The sequence below is a fragment of the Aulonocara sp. 'chitande type north' Nkhata Bay genome, linkage group LG6 (assembly GCF_057382095.1).
Source record: "Aulonocara sp. 'chitande type north' Nkhata Bay isolate Kocher_YH1m ecotype deep benthic linkage group LG6, A_spYH_male_GT1.1, whole genome shotgun sequence".
NCBI classification, from domain to species: Eukaryota; Metazoa; Chordata; class Actinopteri; order Cichliformes; family Cichlidae; genus Aulonocara; species Aulonocara sp. 'chitande type north' Nkhata Bay.
The window spans coordinates 14,625,636-14,644,357 of NC_141349.1; the positions used below are offsets into that span (position 1 = coordinate 14,625,636).

The 18,722-nt window shown below is 41.6% G+C and overlaps 1 protein-coding gene and 1 long non-coding RNA gene across 4 annotated transcripts; one reads left to right on the top strand and one right to left on the bottom strand.

Moving 5' to 3' along the window:
- Nucleotides 1–26: 26 nt before the first annotated feature.
- Nucleotides 27–18,520, bottom strand: sh2d3a (SH2 domain containing 3A). 3 transcript variants are annotated; one of them, XM_086295123.1, is made up of 20 exons: nt 18,304–18,520; nt 18,000–18,091; nt 17,761–17,878; nt 16,524–16,553; nt 16,373–16,434; nt 16,106–16,254; nt 9,542–9,581; nt 9,279–9,395; nt 8,511–8,654; nt 7,839–8,128; nt 7,665–7,750; nt 6,851–6,970; nt 6,616–6,773; nt 6,282–6,482; nt 5,227–5,388; nt 4,950–5,065; nt 4,448–4,619; nt 4,223–4,334; nt 1,499–1,684; nt 27–991 (listed from the first exon to the last, which is right to left on the bottom strand). In XM_086295123.1, exons 2-20 carry the CDS (start codon nt 18,087–18,089, stop codon nt 816–818), a joined length of 2,529 nt encoding a protein of 842 aa, XP_086151249.1. In that variant the 5' UTR covers nt 18,090–18,091; nt 18,304–18,520; the 3' UTR covers nt 27–815. The 3 variants fall into 3 exon arrangements, with proteins under 3 accessions (XP_086151249.1, XP_086151248.1, XP_086151250.1); XM_086295122.1 differs by lacking the exon at nt 18,304–18,520 and having other exon boundaries at nt 18,000–18,137; XM_086295124.1 differs by lacking the exons at nt 27–991; nt 1,499–1,684; nt 18,304–18,520 and adding an exon at nt 1,708–2,359 and having other exon boundaries at nt 18,000–18,137.
- Nucleotides 13,555–16,692, top strand: LOC147327472 (uncharacterized). Its single transcript, XR_015129851.1, has 3 exons — nt 13,555–14,059; nt 15,226–15,321; nt 16,127–16,692. It is a non-coding gene; the product is annotated as an uncharacterized LOC147327472 (long non-coding RNA).
- Nucleotides 18,521–18,722: the final 202 nt, after the last annotated feature.

Here is an 18,722-nt window from a genome sequence, read left to right on the forward strand (position 1 = left end):
ATGAGGTCCTTTAAAAAGCAAAACTCTTTCCTTTTCTTTTTTTCTTTAAACTTGAAATGCCGATATTATGAAGAATCACGGCATCAGTGGAAAGGAAATGAGTTTTATGATTCACCTCCTCACTGGAATCCCTCCCAACAGCTATCAAATATTTCTAAGATCAAATCTGAAACGTTTAAAGATGAGCCACATAAGGTTTACGCACGTCTTCTCCAGCACTCTGACCCGCACGAGTAAATGTTTTCTCAACATTCAAAAGGAATCATTGTCATTTTTTAAAAGAAAATGTTTGTATTTACTTGTATCATAAAAAAGGAAAAACATTTGTCTCGTTTTATTGCTGTGTTACTCATAAGAAACAAATGACAAAGGAAAACTTTTATTTATGCTTCGAAACACTGAAGTGAAAAATAGAGTATCCAGTCAGGCTTCTTTAAACAATGATTTTTAAAAAAAGGATCAGAAATGTACATTTTGTAAACACATTCCAGTTTTTGGAAAAGCAATTTTGAAATCTGGCGCAGGCCTATTTCACAATAAAGGTGTGTGCACACATTCCTGTTTAAAAAAAAAATAAAAGAAAAAGAAAGTTGTTAAGCTGTTGTTTGACGAGCTCGACATACAGTCTTTTCTCAGCAAGTACAGGAAGAAAAAAACAAAACATTTTTTTCTCTATTTTATCTCCCAGTAGAAATGTCTCTTCCTTTACCTCCACAGCACGCAGAGGCTCGGCTGAAACCTTTTCTCGTTTTCCTCAAGTGAAGAAAGTGCCGATTTCGCTCTCTGCTCAGAGAAACGGAGGGCTGAGGCTCAGGTTAAAGGTTCGGGTTGTCTTTAGATTCCAGTTTTTTTGAGAGGACACAAAGAACCTTATCAAACTTCTCATATCGCTCCTTCCTCTCTGCTCTTGCGCCCAGCTGACCCCAGAACAGCCGCAGGGCGAACTCTGTGCGGAAAGCCTCGAGCAGTTCGGGGATCGGCTCCCAGCCTCCTGTTGGAACAGTGCGTTGGACACTTAGTCAGATCAGATACCACCAAGATACAAGTTTCACAATGTACACAGTTTTTGAGCATAATGCTTTTTACTTTTCCACTTCCTGTCTCAGCCAGTGTTTATTTTATATTACAATGGGCTCGGTGCAAAAGCTACTCAGATGAACCAATTATCTGTAGCCTGTGGGAGCAATCCACTTCATTTCCATATTTCACAAAACACTCTCTCGACTTACTTAATAAAGCTGAAGGAAATTGATGCACAGTGAATATTCTGCTCACCATATCACCAGGTTGCCAGTTTTGGCTTCAACATTTTCTCGACTTGAATTTCAGCTCAGTAACACAGCTGCCTCCCAGCATCTTTACACAAGCTGTATTTGCCTTAAACGTTTTACTGAATATTATTTCCCCCCTCATTTGGACTCACGTGCACTGACATTTTTGTTTCCTTAATAACACTAATGATAATGTTGTACTGTATTGTGTGGATGAACGTGCATACCTGAGAGCAGAGCGTGTGCGTGCTCCTGATAATCATGGGCATGCAACGCAGCGCTGCGAGCAGATTGGAGGACATCATAGAGTAGCTGACAGCCTCTTTCACTGTCCTCTACTGGGTCCTCACCCTCCATTAGCATCAGCAGTGGAACCAGATGTGGCAAGGCTATGGGGCCCTGGACCACAGAGCCTGCAAACAAAAGCACTGCACCCATTAATCTCACAGGGGTAATGCAAAGATTTTACACATCAGTGTTTGCTTACACATTTCAGGGAATACTACATCAACTGCATATTCATAAGAGCTTAACATATATAATTAAAGCCTGACTGATGTATCAGCCAATATTAGATATTTGCCAATATTTGTATTAGCTGGCAACTGAAAATTTAGTAAAGGGGAAAAAAAAGGAAAGCGATTGACCATGCTATTCATGTTGATGTTGCATAGTTTGTCTGTGAGACGGCATTCTGCAACTTGATGTTTTTGGGACACCACAAACAGCCAGCTGATGCAAGGAGAACTGTGCAGATTGTAAATGACTAATTCACAAATTGTTGCGACAATAAAGGAAAAACTGCATTGTCACATTATCTAAGAAAGGACTGATAAATGATTACATATGTCAAATTTTAGTGAAAGTTATGTTTTGTGTGTTTGCCAAAATACATCAAATCGCCAAATATTAGTATTGGTCTTGATTGTTGATTTGATTGTGCTCTATATGTAATTTCACTAGTTGGGACCACATTGTCATTTAGGTTTGACAGCTTGTCCAGTAGATGATGGCAGACGGCTTGACCATGAATTGAGGCTGCGGTTTAGGGAAGGCCGGGCAGATCCTCATGTAGTAATGAGGAGTGGCTGCATTGAGAAAGGGAGGGAGAGTGAGTGGGGCCTGAAAATGAGAATGCACAGCTTTCACACAGGGTCATAGACAGAGAACAGGAAGTGTATGGAGGCGTGGTCCTGCTCCTGAAATCCAGATAAACTATTTCCAATTATATTAAAGTTTAACCAAATGTGCACAGTACTGAGCAGAGTTACATAAAGTTCATTTTCTTGGTAGGCTTTCAAACTTAAGACTGTCCAGAGAAGAGAATGAATGATGCTGCAGGGCTTCTAGACAGGTCTTCATTATCCAGCTGCATGAAGTTATTTCATTTCTTTTTCTAACCTATACATGCTTAGCAACAATAATGAGAAAGTCTTGTTATTAATAAACCTATACATTCAAGAGGACATATTATACTTTCTTTGAATAATTAAAAAAAAATATTATTACTAAATTAGAAAAGCTTTAAATGGGGGAAAAATCCCATGCTGGTTCAGGCAGAGAAAAGCCCTCAGCTCCAGTCTCTTTCTCTCTCTGAGAGACTTTCTTCTAATTAGCTGGACCTCACCAAGCAGAACCTCCTTAGAGTTATATATGAGGAGCATAACAAGCATAACTGGACCTTAAATGAATTTGAATATTACACAGAAATCCTTGTGTTGTGAATTTACAGTGCTGTGCAAAAGTCTTGAGCCACCACTCATTTCTTTATATTTTGCCTCTAAGGAGCCAGACATCATTAATCGTTCTCCAGGTTTTTCTGATGCTCTTTCAAAGTTTCGGGCGTTGGTAGCTTTTTCACTCATTTTCGGTCCAGGCCTTGTACCTGACCACTTTCAGATGAATGGGAGTTTTTGTTTGTTTGTCAATGTTAAGATTCATCACCTAACTCATGTGATGAATCAGTGTTGTATCTGCATGTAACAGACAACTTAGCAAAGATGCACTTTAAAATTGTATCTTTAGGCACTTTGTACAGCTTGTGGGGGAAAAGTAGATAATTGTTCCTATTTCTTTAGCCGAATCTATGAAAAATGCCAAAGATAACAGTTTGACAGGCACAGAGTAGTATTTTTGCACCAGCAAGTTTTTTCCCAAAGAGCTGTTAGCTGTAAACTTGCCATATCTCAGCATTTTCTGCAGTCTCTCCTTAAAAAAGAAAGGAGGAAGGAAAGAAGGAAAACTATGCAAGTGGAGGACAAAAGAAGAAGTGGGAGGCATAAAAAAAACTGTCTACAGCAGATAAACAGTCTGATATTCATGTCCTTAAGAAACAGAAAAAATACAGCAGAGGACTGAGACAGGACCTGAGTGATGAATTGATCCATTTACTGTTTGCTGAAGCCTCATCAGAAATAAGTTAGCTGTCAAGAAGCCATTCTTACGCAAGGGAAATGAGGAGAAAGGGCTGAGGTGTGCCAAATTACACTAGAGGTAGACTGAAAATCACTGCCAACTGCTAGTATAAGGAGAAGGGATACTGCAGCAAAATCATGACAGAGAGAAGAAAAGAGGGACCAAAAAGCTTCCAAAGAAGAGCTTTGATTGTTCTTCAAGAAGCCTGGAGAACTGTTCCTGAAGACTACTTAAAGAAGTTACAAGAAAACCTGCCTAAGAGAGTCTAGGCCAGGTTGAAGAATACGCTCATTAGAAATGTACAAATTCTGTTTTTGCCTTACATACTGTATTTCCGTGCATGTTTGCACAGGTTTCAATAAATTGCTGCACCTATTTCCCCATTTTACAAGCCAAATCTAAAGAAATGAAGGGTGCTCGAGACTTTTGCACAGTACTGTATCTTTGTAACGCCTGATCAAACCACAAGAAACAAATATTTCTAACCGCGCTGAACAAAAGTAACTTGCATAGACGATGTAAACACAGCCACTCACCATCTCCCTCATTCAGCGACTTCATGAACGGTTTGAGATTCTTCTCAAATAAAACTGCGCTCTCTGTGTACTCCCTCCTCAGCTCTTTCCATGTCGCCTCCAGTCGCGTTATCTGCACATTTGTATGTAAACAAATATTCAATATATGCAAGAAAACTTGAACCGCATTTTACTTTGAATAATTTTACATCCAGCAATCACAGTCCTCTGTCATAAATACTCCACCTGAGGCATCTCCAGAGCCTTCATCACAGCTGAGAAAGAGTACAAGTTGTGGGTGTGCTCTTTCAGGGCCTTAGCCAATAAGATTACTTTGTGTAAAACAGATGCTCTCTGTTCCACCCTCCCTGTGCAGCCCAGGATATCCACTGCGACTCCCAGTGCTATTAGATGATGCCTAAAAAATTCACATTGAGTGGATTAGAGGCGTCTGAGTGGACAGAAGATTGAATGCAGTAACTGGTAAGGGACATTTTTCATTTCTGAACACTGGCTTTCACCCAACCAGAGTCCAAGCAAATACAGTTGAGGTGAAATGAATTTTGTGGTACCCAGAGAATAAAAAAAAAAAGATGTGCAAAAAACCCCAAACAAAGAAACAAACAAATAAAAACTGATCCTTTTACAGTTTCTGTGTACAGCCACGAGATAAACCAACACCTCCAAGGATGACTGACAAAGTGTAACATTGGATTGATTTTTAAAATAGTGTGCAGGCTGCGTGTACCTCTCTAATAAATCCTGTCTTAACTGGTGTCCATGTGGCAGAGTGACAAGCTCCAGCCCTGAGCCAACTCCCATTAGCCTCTTCTGCTCATCGGTCACCCCGATGATGCGTGCAACCTGCACAATGAGCGATAAATGGCCAGTCAGATTCCTGATCCAAGAATTTCAACAGCTCATGTGTACATAAAGTGTTTATCAAACTACTCAAGATTAGAAACTACTGTTAAATTCAACACAGCTAAAGTTTTAAATGAGAAAAGAGTAAAAACCAGGGACACCTGGCAGTCAATGCTGAGCATGTGCAAAGCCATGGTTTTAGGGTCTGATCGGGTAAAGAGCTCTTTCAGCGTCACCAGGACGCTGTTCTCCAGAGGTCGGTTATTCTCAGGTAGGAGCAGCGACTTAAACTGATCCAACTGAAAACACGACTGTGACTCCATCTGTAATGAAGGCAGAAGAATATCATATACACACATGATACACATCATGCACATTAGTGTGCAGTTCTATATAACTGCACACTAATGTGCATGGATTGAATTTATTGTGAATATGAAGTTAAGACGGCAGAGTCAGGCTTTACAAACTGGCAAATACAATATGATTCTGACACCTGGTGGCAAAAAGGTAGTAAGTCAGTAATTAAAACTGCAGTAGAGAAACAACAGGAAATATGCATGCAATAGTGCAAAAAAAGTGTCACCTTTAATAACAGTCAAGGTCAATGTTGACATGATCTTAGGAACAATGGAAAACTTCCTCTTACGTCTGGGGTGGGGATCTCCAGGCCTCAAGGGCCGGTGTCCTGCAGGTTTTAGATGTGTCCTTGATCCAACACAGCTGATTCAAATGGCTAAATTTCCCCCTCAACATGTCTTCAAGTTCTCCAGAGGCCTGGTAATGAACTAATCATTTGATTCAGGCGTGTTGACCCAGGGTGCGATCTAAAACCTGCAGGACACCGGCCCTCGAGGCCTGGAGTTCCCTATTACTTTTAACTGGCAAGACTGGTACAGATACAGTTTCTGACACTGTCAGCTCTGTGTAGCTGACCAAACACTGATGTGGAAGTTGGAGCTGCTGTGCCTGTAGACGTATGCAACTATATCTAAGGTAAAGCAGATTTGATAGCACTGTGATGGATTACACAACTCCAACAATTTAAAGAGTACTCTTTTCATAAATCATAATCAAATAATTGGAAATCAACAGCCTCCCAGGGGAGCATAAAATAGATTTATGTACAGATAAGAACTTAATAGTTCCAGAAGCCTCAGAACCAATGGGAAATGTGAAAACTACAAACTGGAAGGTAATTATTATGTATACAAACATGTGGTCGTTCAAAGCACCAGTCCTCCACTTCCTTCTCTGCCTTTTTCTGGAACTGTTTGTCAAACAGCAGCTGTGAGGAGGCTTTTCTTTTCTCAGCCTCCAAAAAGCCAAAGGAAGTCTCTGTGAGGCGGGCACGGCTCTGCCACTTTTCTTCCGCACGCAGCTGATCCACATGACCTTTCCGCCGGCTCTGTGGCACCTAAACAGAACAAGAGGAGGGCTTAAGTCTCCACGGAGGATTTAGTTGTAGCTTGAAAGGCCTTCCTCATTTCTGCAAACATAAACAGTTACAACAGAAAGATGACATCAGCTGTGAAATTTTTTTCTTTTACCCGGATGACCAGCTCATTGTAGAAAGAAGAAGGGTCTTCATCCTGGTCTCTGGGTGGGGGAGGTACAGTATTGGAGAAAACAGTAGAAACCCTGAGAGGCTTAGGAGGAGCTCTGGGGTGTAGCTGCCCATCTGAACCTCTTAAAGTTGCACCACCACCTGCATCAGAGAGAGGGAAGCATGAGCTTTGTTTGTTAGATAAAGAAGTTCTCCATGCGCGTGGCTCTCCACGTTACCTGGATGGGAAGGTCGTGCGTGTCGTGGCTGTGGGCTCAGAAGGGGCTCGCTGCCTGTCCGAAACACTGGGGAGATTTGGGCAGGGCTAGTGTCCTCAGACTGAAGGTTCTGTGGAACACCTGTATGAAGAAGGTGACAGAGCACTGAAGATGGAGCGTGGATGAGTCTCCAAGCATGACAGTGACCCAAAACATATCCAAGGCAACAAAGAAGTGGCTAAAGAAGAAGCACATTAAGGCCATGGAGTGATGGAGGGGCTGAAGCTTCGAGTTGGCCTAAAGGATTTAGAGTGTTTCTGTACAGAGGAGGGGGTCAAGATCCCTCCTGAGGTGTGTCCAAATGTATGGTGACCAACTACATGGAACCTCTTACCTTTGAGCTTGCCACCAAATACTAAGTCATGTCGGGGATCAAATACTTATTTCACTTAACGTAAATTCATCAAATCAATTCATAACTTTTATATAATGTGTTCTTTCTGGATTTGTGGATAAAATCCCCCTCTCTCCATAAAACTACCATAAATACGAGAGACTGTTCATTTCTTTGGAAGCGAGCACACTTACAGCTTCAGCAGGGGATTAAATAATCATTTCCCCACCACTGTATGTGTATAATGATCTTTGAAACCCTTATCACAATCCAACACAGAAAAACAAAAACATATCAAATGTTTAAATTCCAAAAAAGAATTTAAACATATTCCTTTTTTCTGAGGGGGTCAGAACTGGTTTGGCAGCACGAGTGGTACATCAAGCAGCTGACATTAATGTTGCTGTTCTGCAAATACGCTGCATGTTTGCAATACTGTACCAGTTCGTAGGTTGCTGTCAGACTGTGCAGTCTGAAGTGAAGGCCTCCGTCCCACGTTCTCCAAGTTAGCAGGATGACTTCCACTTCTGCCACACATCAAACAACGCTCAGTAACTTTGCTTTAAATCTCAGTTCTGTGTATGAATGTGCACCACACCAATTACGTTCTCGCACCTCAGCAGCGGATTGGCAACTTCCAGTGTGTCGGCATGTGTGGAGCTGAGGCTGCGTCTTTTGCCGTGCTCGGTCTGTTTTTCTCCACCTGCAACTTTATTACAGCTGCTTTTGGACGTGGCCTGTCGCTCGGTGATGACACGCAGAGGAAGGGTCCGTGTGATTGGGTGAAAGATGACAGCGCCCGAACCCTGGGAGATGGGCCGGCGCCCGCCCACGTGGAAACGAACGAGAGCGGGAACGCTGTCAAAGCGATCCTCCTCAAACTGGAACAGCTCCCGAGAGTAGCCCTGTCACACAGATGGAGGCGCAGTCACACACACAAACTTACACACAACGTGTCAAGCAAAGGCAGTAAAGACGTATTGTTAACAACAACAAAAAATGGCTAGTGTAGCTTGCAGCTGTGGTGACCCAGAATCATTACTGTTACTTTTAAGTTGGTATTGATTAAAAAATAATAATAATAATTACAATTTATATGTGTATATATATACAAACATCACACAAGATCTCAAACTTCTTTAGCAGCATTAATATTTTTATGAATTATTTTTATTTATATTTGTTTTTTCTATTGATCTACGGCCAGACATATGGTATGTGCTGTGTGTGTTGTTTGAGACATGGATTGTTGTCAGGTTAGCATGAGCACACGTAGCACAGACACACCTTTTTTGGTCGGAGGACCACTCGTATGACTTTAAAGTGCATGGGGCTGTTCTTCCAAAAGCAGGTCAAAACATAGTCGCCCGCGGAGGAGCTCGATTCTCGGACCAGAAAGTCCCCATCCCTCTCCAGCAGAGACTCGGCAGCCTGGAGAAGAGTCAGCAGGTTAGCTTTGACAGCCAGACAATTACCACACACACTCTCATGTCTGTGTGATAGATACAATGAGTTGCCAGTCAGCTAAAGATAAGTGTTTTAGATGTTCAAGAATGATGTATGATTACTGTAAAGGATATTTATGGTGAGCTATGCTGTTAAACTTAGCCTTCATTTACTTATTCACCTGTTTTTAAACAGGAAGTGGCACTTGAATGAAAACTGGCAATAAGTCTGTATACTGAAGAAAACGTCAATGCTAGCTTTATCCAAATGTAATAACAGTAGCAGCTACACTCATTATATCCTGTTTGCTTGTTTGATCTGCAAAATCCAAAAACTGCGAGAACAAGAAACAACTTCCTTGAGGTTTCACTGAATGCCTGACAACCCCAGATGAAGTCACAACTGCAGGAAGTTGGTTTTTTGTGTCTATTTCTGCACTGTCTGTTTACAGTCTTCATGCTAGGCTGACACACAATAACGAGCTACTAGGTGTAACTTGATATTTATTTTGTACAAACATGAAAGTCTAACTTTTCACAGTACAGCAAATAACCATATTTCCAGAGGGGAAGTAAATCTGTTGCTTAAACGTGTAGATCTGATGTGCACCTCTCGGTTCAGCGGTCCGTGGTACCACGCGTGGCTCCTTGGGTCGTCAGTGCTAAGCTTCAGCTCTTCTTCCAGCTCCTTCTTCAGTGAGTCCATCTCTTTTCGACCTCCAAACACCTACAGCACAAAACACAGCAGCCCCCGCAGAGGCCAGAGATACACTGCTGATTTCGTGCTCATATTCTGCATGAACGAGGATTTAAAGGGAAATTTATAGAATGAAAAAGAAAACAGCCAGAAAGGCCATTTGCTTAAGCTCTTACCTTCAGCTGGCTGAAGTATGCAGCGACACTTCTCCTCTTGCTGAAAAACAAGAAGTGATTCGGAGTTACTCGTCTGAACCCCAGAGAGCCACAGATGATGGTGCCATGTTTTTCCTCTGAACAAAAGCAGCACGAGGATGGAAGGTCCAAGGTCTGGGTGTGCGATTAACACCAGAAAATCTGAACAACTTTTAACAGCCTGCCTTCATTTTCTTCCTTCCTTCCTCCCCAAGCTTCCACCTTCCTGCCTCTGTATACACAAGGCTTGCAGATGAAGAGGTCAGACAACTTATAACAGGGCTGGAAAAAGATACCTCCCACAGATTATATTAACTATTCCATAAAAGGTCCATCTGTGTCACTGGAACAAATGATCTGTTTAGGGATTGCTTGTGCACAAACAGTGATGGAAGGTGATTTGAGCCTGGACATCACCACTATCAACATCTAAACAAAACCCGCCACATTTTTTATGGTTTTCTTTGGTTTATGCAGAGAAGTATATTCTGATTACAAAAACAAATTTAGGATCCTCAAATCATACGAGTGCAATTGTTCTGATGAGTCCTGTTTTGTGTCTTTTAATTGTTTGTTCAGTTTACTGTTAAATTAACCTCATCAAACTGAGTCTTTATTTTCAGATCTATACCTTTGCAAAAACCTTTGCAAACAAGTCATAATTTTATATCCCCAAATCACCAAAAATGTTCTTTTCAGACATATAATCTAAAAAACTAGAATATGCATATTTTTAAATGACAACTAAGTCTTTAACACGAGAGTTATTCAACAGTTGTTAAAAAAAAGTCCACCAACCTTCCAGAAAAAAAAAATCATATGACCTCCATGACCTCAGAGTCCTCAGTGCCGCTCATCCTACCTGCTTTCACTAGCAATGAAGCCTGACAGCAGCTTTCTCTTCCATGTTTGTCCTCACTGAATTCAAGAGCAGGCGTCCACCAGACTGACAGCAGCCCTTGAAAACTTGCTCCCTGAACAATTTTGTAACATCAGAAATCTTCATCCTGTATGCCTTTTAAATATTCCACTCAGGAGTTTTCTTCTTATTAACTAATCCACCTGTCATTTGATCTATAAATTTTACAAAATGGCAAAATAATAATAATAGTAATCACACTTTCCTAAAGCCAAAAATCCAACTTCCACATAACACAAAGCAAAACAGCAAATCCCCCAAACTGAGAAGCTGCAAAGATCTAAAAACAATTAATTAACTGGGTATGAAGCTCAATCCAAAACACAGGCCAGAGAAATAGCCTTTAATTGTGCTAAGAGGTAGTTTCAGTCTGTGTCTAAACCCTGTGGCTGTGGATAAGTACACTTTAAAAAAAAAATGAAAGGAAACACTTAAATCTCCCACATGTTTGCACTGAGGAGGAGACGCTCTGTATCTCATTGCACATCTGGATGGTGACAATAAAAGCATTCTGTTCTCTATTGTAAATCACACATCAGCGTTTGATGAAGGAAATACTCAAACTGAAAATCTTTACTGACATACACTGAGTAATTCAAAGAGAACAAAATGATGTCACAGTGGTCAGTTGGGACGATTAATCATTAACCCCTTGAAGGTTGGAACCACAATCAAACCAAAAATCTGAGATAAAAACTGAAACCACAGGCTGACACACTACAGGGAGTGCAGAATTATTAGGCAAATGAGTATTTTGTCCACATCATCCTCTTCGTGCATGTTGTCTTACTCCAAGCTGTATAGGCTCAAAAGCCTACTACCAATTAAGCATATTAGGTGATGTGCATCTCTGTAATGAGAAGGGGTGTGGTCTAATGACATCAACACCCTATATCAGGTGTGCATAATTATTAGGCAACGTCCTTTCTTTTGGCAAAATGGGTCAAAAGAAGGACTTGACAGGCTCAGAAAAGTCAAAAATAGTGAGATATCTTGCAGAGGGATGCAGCAGTCTCAAAATTGCAAAGCTTCTGAAGCGTGATCATCGAACAATCAAGCGTTTCATTCAAAATAGTCAACAGGGTCGCAAGAAGCGTGTGGAAAAACCAAGGCGCCAAATAACTGCCCATGAACTGAGAAAAGTCAAGCGTGCAGCTGCCAAGATGCCACTTGCCACCAGTTTGGCCATATTTCAGAGCTGCAACATCACTGGAGTGCCCAAAAGCACAAGGTGTGCAATACTCAGAGACATGGCCAAGGTAAGAAAGGCTGAAAGACGACCACAACTGAACAAGACACACAAGCTGAAACGTCAAGACTGGGCCAAGAAATATCTCAAGACTGGTTTTTCTAAGGTTTTATGGACTGATGAAATGAGAGTGAGTCTTGATGGGCCAGATGGATGGGCCCGTGGCTGGATTGGTAAAGGGCAGAGAGCTCCAGTCCAACTCAGACGCCAGCAAGGTGGAGGTGGAGTACTGGTTTGGGCTGGTATCATCAAAGATGAGCTTGTGGGGCCTTTTCGGGTTGAGGATGGAGTCAAGTTCAACTCCCAGTCCTACTGCCAGTTTCTGGAAGACACCTTCTTCAAGCAGTGGTACAGGAAGAAGTCTGCATCCTTCAAGAAAAACATGATTTTCATGCAGGACAATGCTCCATCACACGCGTCCAAGTACTCCACAGCGTGGCTGGCAAGAAAGGGTATAAAAGAAGAAAAACTAATGACATGGCCACCTTGTTCACCTGATCTGAACCCCATTGAGAACCTGTGGTCCATCATCAAATGTGAGATTTACAAGGAGGGAAAACAGTACACCTCTCTGAACAGTGTCTGGGAGGCTGTGGTTGCTGCTGCACGCAATGTTGATGGTGAACAGATCCAAACACTGACAGAATCCATGGATGGCAGGCTTTTGAGTGTCCTTGCAAAGAAAGGTGGCTATATTGGTCGCTGATTTGTTTTGTTTTTGAATGTCAGAAATGTATATTTGTGAATGTGGAGATGTTATATTGGTTTCACTGGTAAAAATAAATAATTGAAATGGGTATATATTTGTTTTTTGTTAAGTTGCCTAATAATTATGCACAGTAATAGTCACCTGCACACACAGATATCCCCCTAAAATAGCTAAAACTAAAAACAAACTAAAAACGACTTCCAAAAACATTCAGCTTTGATATTAATGAGTTTTTTGGGTTCATTGAGAACATGGTTGTTGTTCAATAATAAAATTATTCCTCAAAAATACAACTTGCCTAATAATTCTGCACTCCCTGTATTGTCGTAATGTGTCACGGTAGTGTGTATTGGCTGTGCAAACCCACAACAACCTCGGTGTGTGGGTCTATTCGGTGGAGTCACCGATACATGACATCCCAGAGGCTTTCAAATGGATTCAGGTCAGGGAAGCATCAGAACCGTAACACCATCACAGCCTTCGTACAGGTAGCAGGTTTAGTGTAATATACGAGTTATGTTGAGGGGTGTCCCATGTTGATAATAAAAACAACAACAGCAACAATAATAATAATAATGGACATTTTGAACAGAGTGAAGGAGGTTTCTTCCTGTTATAAGGGAGTTTTTCCTTTCCACTGTCGCCAAGTGCTTGTTCATAGGGGGGTTTTCTGGGGTTTTCTCTTTGTTATTGCAAGGTCCTTACCTCACAATATAAAGTGCTTTGAAATGACTGCTATTGCGATTTGGCGCTATATAAATAAAACCGGGGGGTAAAAAACTAAAATTGAAGGACATCCGAATAAATCACAGTTGTAAGATTTTCTGTGTGGTTCTTAGTTCAACATCCGGTCTGAGGGGCGTTGGTCTGGGCAGAAACACCTGTACAACGCGCTGGACAGCCAGCTATTGAGAAATGTAACCTGACACCACATATTTCTATGTTTGATACAATTTTATTAAAGTTCTCTGGAAATTTGGCACACCAGAGGAGACAGCTGCCATTATATCCTCTAACAGCTCTTGTTGTCAACCTGAACATTCTTCGACAGCGTCTAAACTTGCCAGTGCCTTAAAATTGTGCAACAGGTCGTTAGTTCGCTGGCAGAGGTACAGGTAACAACAACCCAAAAGTAACCACTCTCGACTTTTTGGTTCTAGCTTTACCACTTCGTGTGCTGAGTTCTGAGTACTGCATGTTCAGAAAATGTCCAGAAAGCCTTGCACAATCCGCAATAAAAGGTAAATTAACTGTTGAGAAAACACCCGTCTTAACCTCCAACATCTCGCGTTAGTTAAAGTTGTTCGTTGTTTAAAAAAAACGGCACTGACGGCGGTCAGCGGTCCGTCCTACCTGTCAGCCCGACTCACAGCTCACTCTCCGCGGACATGTTTTACTGTTTGCGGTCCGAGTTCACACCAACAAACAACAGCTGGGAAGTTTAACGTTGTGTCCGTCTGTGCTGCGGTCCCTCCCAGCTCCCCCCTCCTCTCTTCTCCCTCCTGCCTGAGTCGTGCTCAGTACGAGTTCCCACAAGTTGCCCTCAGCTCTCCTCCTCCCCGCCCCTGGCCCCGGTGCTGAAACGCCGCTATCTGTCTGGCATTCCTCGGATACCGACGCAAGGTGAGCTGACACAGCAGCACCTGGGACGACAGGAAGGTGGGGAGCTGTATGGGGGTATATCCTACATGTGGAGCTGGTTTAGATGTCAACTTGGCCAACATTTTATTTTATCACACAAACTGAAGGTCGGTATTGGGCAAAACACGGTCAAGGGCGAGCATAGGATTTAAAAACAAAAGAAGCAGTTGAAGGCTGGGGGGTTACCATGAATAGAAATTTAAAAAAAAATTAAAGTAGAAAATAGATATTATTATTATTATTATTATTATCATTATTAGAAGAAGAAGAAGAAACAAATGGAAATTTGCTAATAGTATTGCATGAAAAATGACCTAAGCAATAATTTGGAATTGGGGTGAAAGAAGTGTTAAGACGATTTACCAAAACATACACATTACTGCACTACAGTCTATAATATTTGCACAAGTAAAAGTCCCTGCATAGAAAAGCAATAGCATCCAAATATGGCCTAAACATAGTTAGTATAAAGAACAGAGCAGTTCACAATGTTGCAGCTGCTGTTTGTTTTATTTACTTTATATACTGCTGAGTAGCTGGTACCTTTTACAATCTGGCATGATTACTAAGTTTATATTTTATATGAATAATCTAAGCAGTATTTAGTAACCAGTGTTACGTGGAGTAACTAGATTTGCCTCTTTATGTGGGAGTGGACAACATGTTTGTCCCTAGTCCTAGGAACATCATGATGCATTGTCCCACATTTTGACTTGTTTTTGCAGGTCATGCACTTTTCTAGTCAGAAGAAGCTTATCCTGTCTAGTACCATCAGGGAACGCTACAAGTCACCAAAAAGCTTTTTTGTTGAATATGATGGGAAAAAAATAACGTAAACGTAGTATATGTGTTCATTCTTGGATGAAAATGGTTAAAACTGTCAGATATTGCTCAAAACAAGGTATGCTAGTCTATGGATAGATAGAGTAGCATACCTTGTCTATGTACCTGTCTGTCTCTCAGCATTGTTGACATGTCCCACTTTGTCCCACACAGACACAGTGTTTGCCCCACATTCAGTTTATTGGAAACCGATCACCCTGCTATTGTAGCACTCCTGCACATGCTTTCCTCATCAACAGATTTTACTAAGTCTTTCTTCAGCACAACAAATGCTGTTTGTTTTATGCCTCTTTATACTTTAACAGATGTTGATAATAGAAAGATAAATTGCTCCTGACCTGTCACATCCACTGAGGAGGAGCAACAGAAACCTTACACACAGGCATCTCAAAATTTAAAAAGTAAGTGCATGACTGGATGTTATATATTGGATATAAATAGCCTTTGGATCAGTAAAACTGATTACAGGTGAGGTGATGAGCAGACCTATAGAAAGGAGGTGATATGCTAATATGTAAACGGTCACTTCACACATTATAAAACTATCTTTTCACACACACTTGAAGCTGTATTTAGCCGTGCAGGTGGGTTTGGTTTTACATGCTCAAATGTTCAAATATCCACATCTACAGCTGCCCTCAGACATAGGATGCTAAACTATTGTTTATCCATCTCAGATCTGCTGAAAAACTCCATCGCTGCCTGTTTTGAGAGAAAATAACAGTTAACTGATTCTTTTATGGAGATCTTCATAAGGTCTCTGGATGATTCAAACAAACTGGAACAATGGGTTTAGGAAGGACATGACTTGGTCAAGGTTGCCACTTACCAGGAATAGAGTGAAAATACATGCTTTTTGTAATTTGAATGAACTGGATTTTGTTGCTGGAGATAGTCTGGAGCTAAATCTTCTTCTTTGTAATTGTTTGGACTGTAAGGATTGAACACTTGCAGACGCATACTTTCACTTTGTCACTAAGTTCTTGACCTTCGTCAGTGGGAGGTGGGACTCAGTGCAGCGTAACATCCTGTCATTTAATATTCATAAAGGCTTTTCATTCGTAATGTCTTTTCAGGCCCATTTATGGATAACTGATTGTTTGCCCCGCCTTACAAACTCTGAGTTAGACTTTGTGAGGTCAAATGTAATCATTAGCCAGAAGGTGGAGGCGGGGGTCACTTTACCTGTGTTTGCTGTCCTGACAGGTGTTGTTACTGATGTTGTCCTCGTCCAGGGGGCGGAGCTGCGAGCAGGAGGCCGACAGGCGATGTTTCTTGTCAGCGCGCTGGAGGCGGGGCAGAACACTCTGACGAAACAGATCCTTCGGCCTCTCCTGCACGCAAAGGCAAATCCCCAGTTAGTGTTGCCTCTGGAGCAGCTGTCTGCATTGCGTTAGGACTTCAGCTGTTTTGTGATGTTCACAGCTTGCAGTGCAAACTTTGCGAGCTCACCAGATCCATGGACGATCCCAGCGAATATTTTCGGCTCACTCTGCGCTTTATGACTTGCCCACCTCAGAGGACAGAAGGACATTTTTAATGGCACAGGTTGACATGCTGGAAAACAGAGTTAAAGAAGAGTTGAAGAAGACAAGATCCGTACCGCTGCCTTGACTGTCCGTTAGAATTGAAGCTGGAATTTAAAAAAAAACATAGTCAATGTTAATTTAAATTAATTGGTGATTAAAGTCTGTTAGTTTTTGTCTTTTCATCCACAGAACTGTTCAGCATATTTGTTTATTTCCAAGCATGCACTGTGCCAGATATTAAATAAGTTGTGAGTTCATCATTCGTTCAGAGATCTTCACCTACTTTCATTTATACTAAGCACCAAGAGCCAGAAAAAACCCTAAAAAGATAACATTTGACTTCATAAACTGACTCGTCACGCACTGCGTTAATTATTCTAACAGATTCTGCTCTGTGAAAGTTAAGGATGAATCAACCCAAGATAAGATGTTATCTTTCTGTCTGTGTTCTTTCGTAACAGAGACATACACTCACTGGCCACTTTGTTAGGTACACATGTTGATGCATATATAGCACGGCGTGGTCGCTGCCTCCTAGACAGGCTGGTCTGATTATTTCAGAAACTGCTGATTTCCTGGGATTTTTCCACACAATTATCTCAAGAATTTACAAGTGGCAGTTCTCTGGGTGAAAACGACTTGTTGATGTCAGAGGTCACGAGCGAATGGCCAAACAGCTTTGAGCTGATAGGAAGGCAGCAGTAACTCAAATAACCAGACATTAGAGGCGAGGTACTCAGAAGAGCATCTCTGACCACACATGTCAAACCTTAAATCCCTTCAGAGCACAAGACCACACAGGGTGCTACTCTATTTAGCTAGGAACAGGAAACTGAGGCCTACAGTGCGCTTGAATTCACCAAAATTGGATAGTAGGAGATTAGAAAAAACATTGCCTGGTCTGATGAGTCTTGATTTTTGCTTGGATGCAAGGTCAGAATTTGGCATAAAAAGACATGGATGCAAGCATGGATGCATCCAATAGAGCATGTTGTAGGATGTGATGAAACGGGAAATGTGGTCATGGATGTGCTGCATGTTTATTGGCTGCACATCCATGACCACATTTACTTTTGTCATGTCAGTATGAACCAAAATCTTCCAGGATATAAGTGGAGTGGGATAAACTATTGAAATACATGATTTACCAAAAGAAAGCCTGACAAAACTGTAATCTGTGATGTGATAATGCTCCACTTTATATGCTGTCGTCCAGTACGTTTCAATATTTAATCAGCATATTTATACATAATCTCCAAACTTCCCAGCCCTTGTGTGTACGTGCAAATGCATCTAGCGAATGCATTTCACCGTAGTGTGGGTCCATTCGCTCTCTCTGTTTTGAAAGCTGGTTGAGGATGGTTTCTCTGTGTGTTGCATCTTCTATCCCTGCATCCTTCAACTCTCCGTCCGTCACATTCAGCAAACCCTGTAAACAAGTAAACAAACAAACAAAGTCAGGCCGGGGAACATCATTTAAAAAAAGGCAATGATTAGGGTACAAGAAAAAAAAAGAAAAAATATGCATTTTGAATATTTACTGTTCATACCTCCAGACCATAATATTCATTTTCAAGTATCTTGGTGTACTGGGGCAGGCCAATCTGTCTCAGCCACCAGGCGATGGAGCGATTATTCATGTCTGAACAGCAAGTTGGGGGGAAGATACGGATTACATACCAGCACATATGCAAACACGCACATGCTTGCACATGTTTCTGTGCATAAGAGTTTTAGAAGAAACACAAATGAAGGATCAGCCTGATTATCAGCTTACTTCCAGAAAGCAGCCAGCTAGAAACACAAGCAGACAGTCCAGTTTGCCTTGCAGCAGCTACAGTATGCAACGCCTACCTGTTTACTGGGTCCCCCGTCTCACTCTGGGAGTCTTCTCTCTCTTCTCTTTTTAATATCTCTCTTTCATTCTGCTTTTTTCTTTCCTTACTTTTCCTCCCTTCTTTGAGTAGTCCTTGTCAAAGTTTCTTATATCATTAAGTCTGCCTCTCACTTTCTGTTTGTGGTAACAGTGGAAGCCCGCTCCCCCTCAAACCTGCGGGGTCAACAGAAAGCCAATCAGATTTTACACTGGGAACACAGCACCCTGCCCAAAACGGCAAATCACATCACAGGAATCCTCTTGAGTTCTCGGTAGGTGGAGAGCGCAGGTAGAGACATGCCGTGAGATAGATACAGAGTTCCAAAAAACAAGAAGGGGGATATTAAATGTTAGGCAGCTGTCAGCATGTCAAGTCAGAGATAGGCATGCAGGCCCA

Bases quoted from the DNA above. Each gene is read 5' to 3' on its own strand.
- sh2d3a (XM_086295122.1), bottom strand. From the start codon at position 18,137: ATGTGCTGGTATGTAATCCGTATCTTCCCCCCAACTTGCTGTTCAGAC. The intron at 16,255-16,372 runs GTGAGCTCGCAA...CTTTGCGTGCAG, and splicing joins TGGGATCGTCCATGGATCTG to GAGAGGCCGAAGGATCTGTT. The intron at 7,751-7,838 runs GTGCGAGAACGT...GATGTGTGGCAG, and splicing joins GTTGCCAATCCGCTGCTGAG to AAGTGGAAGTCATCCTGCTA.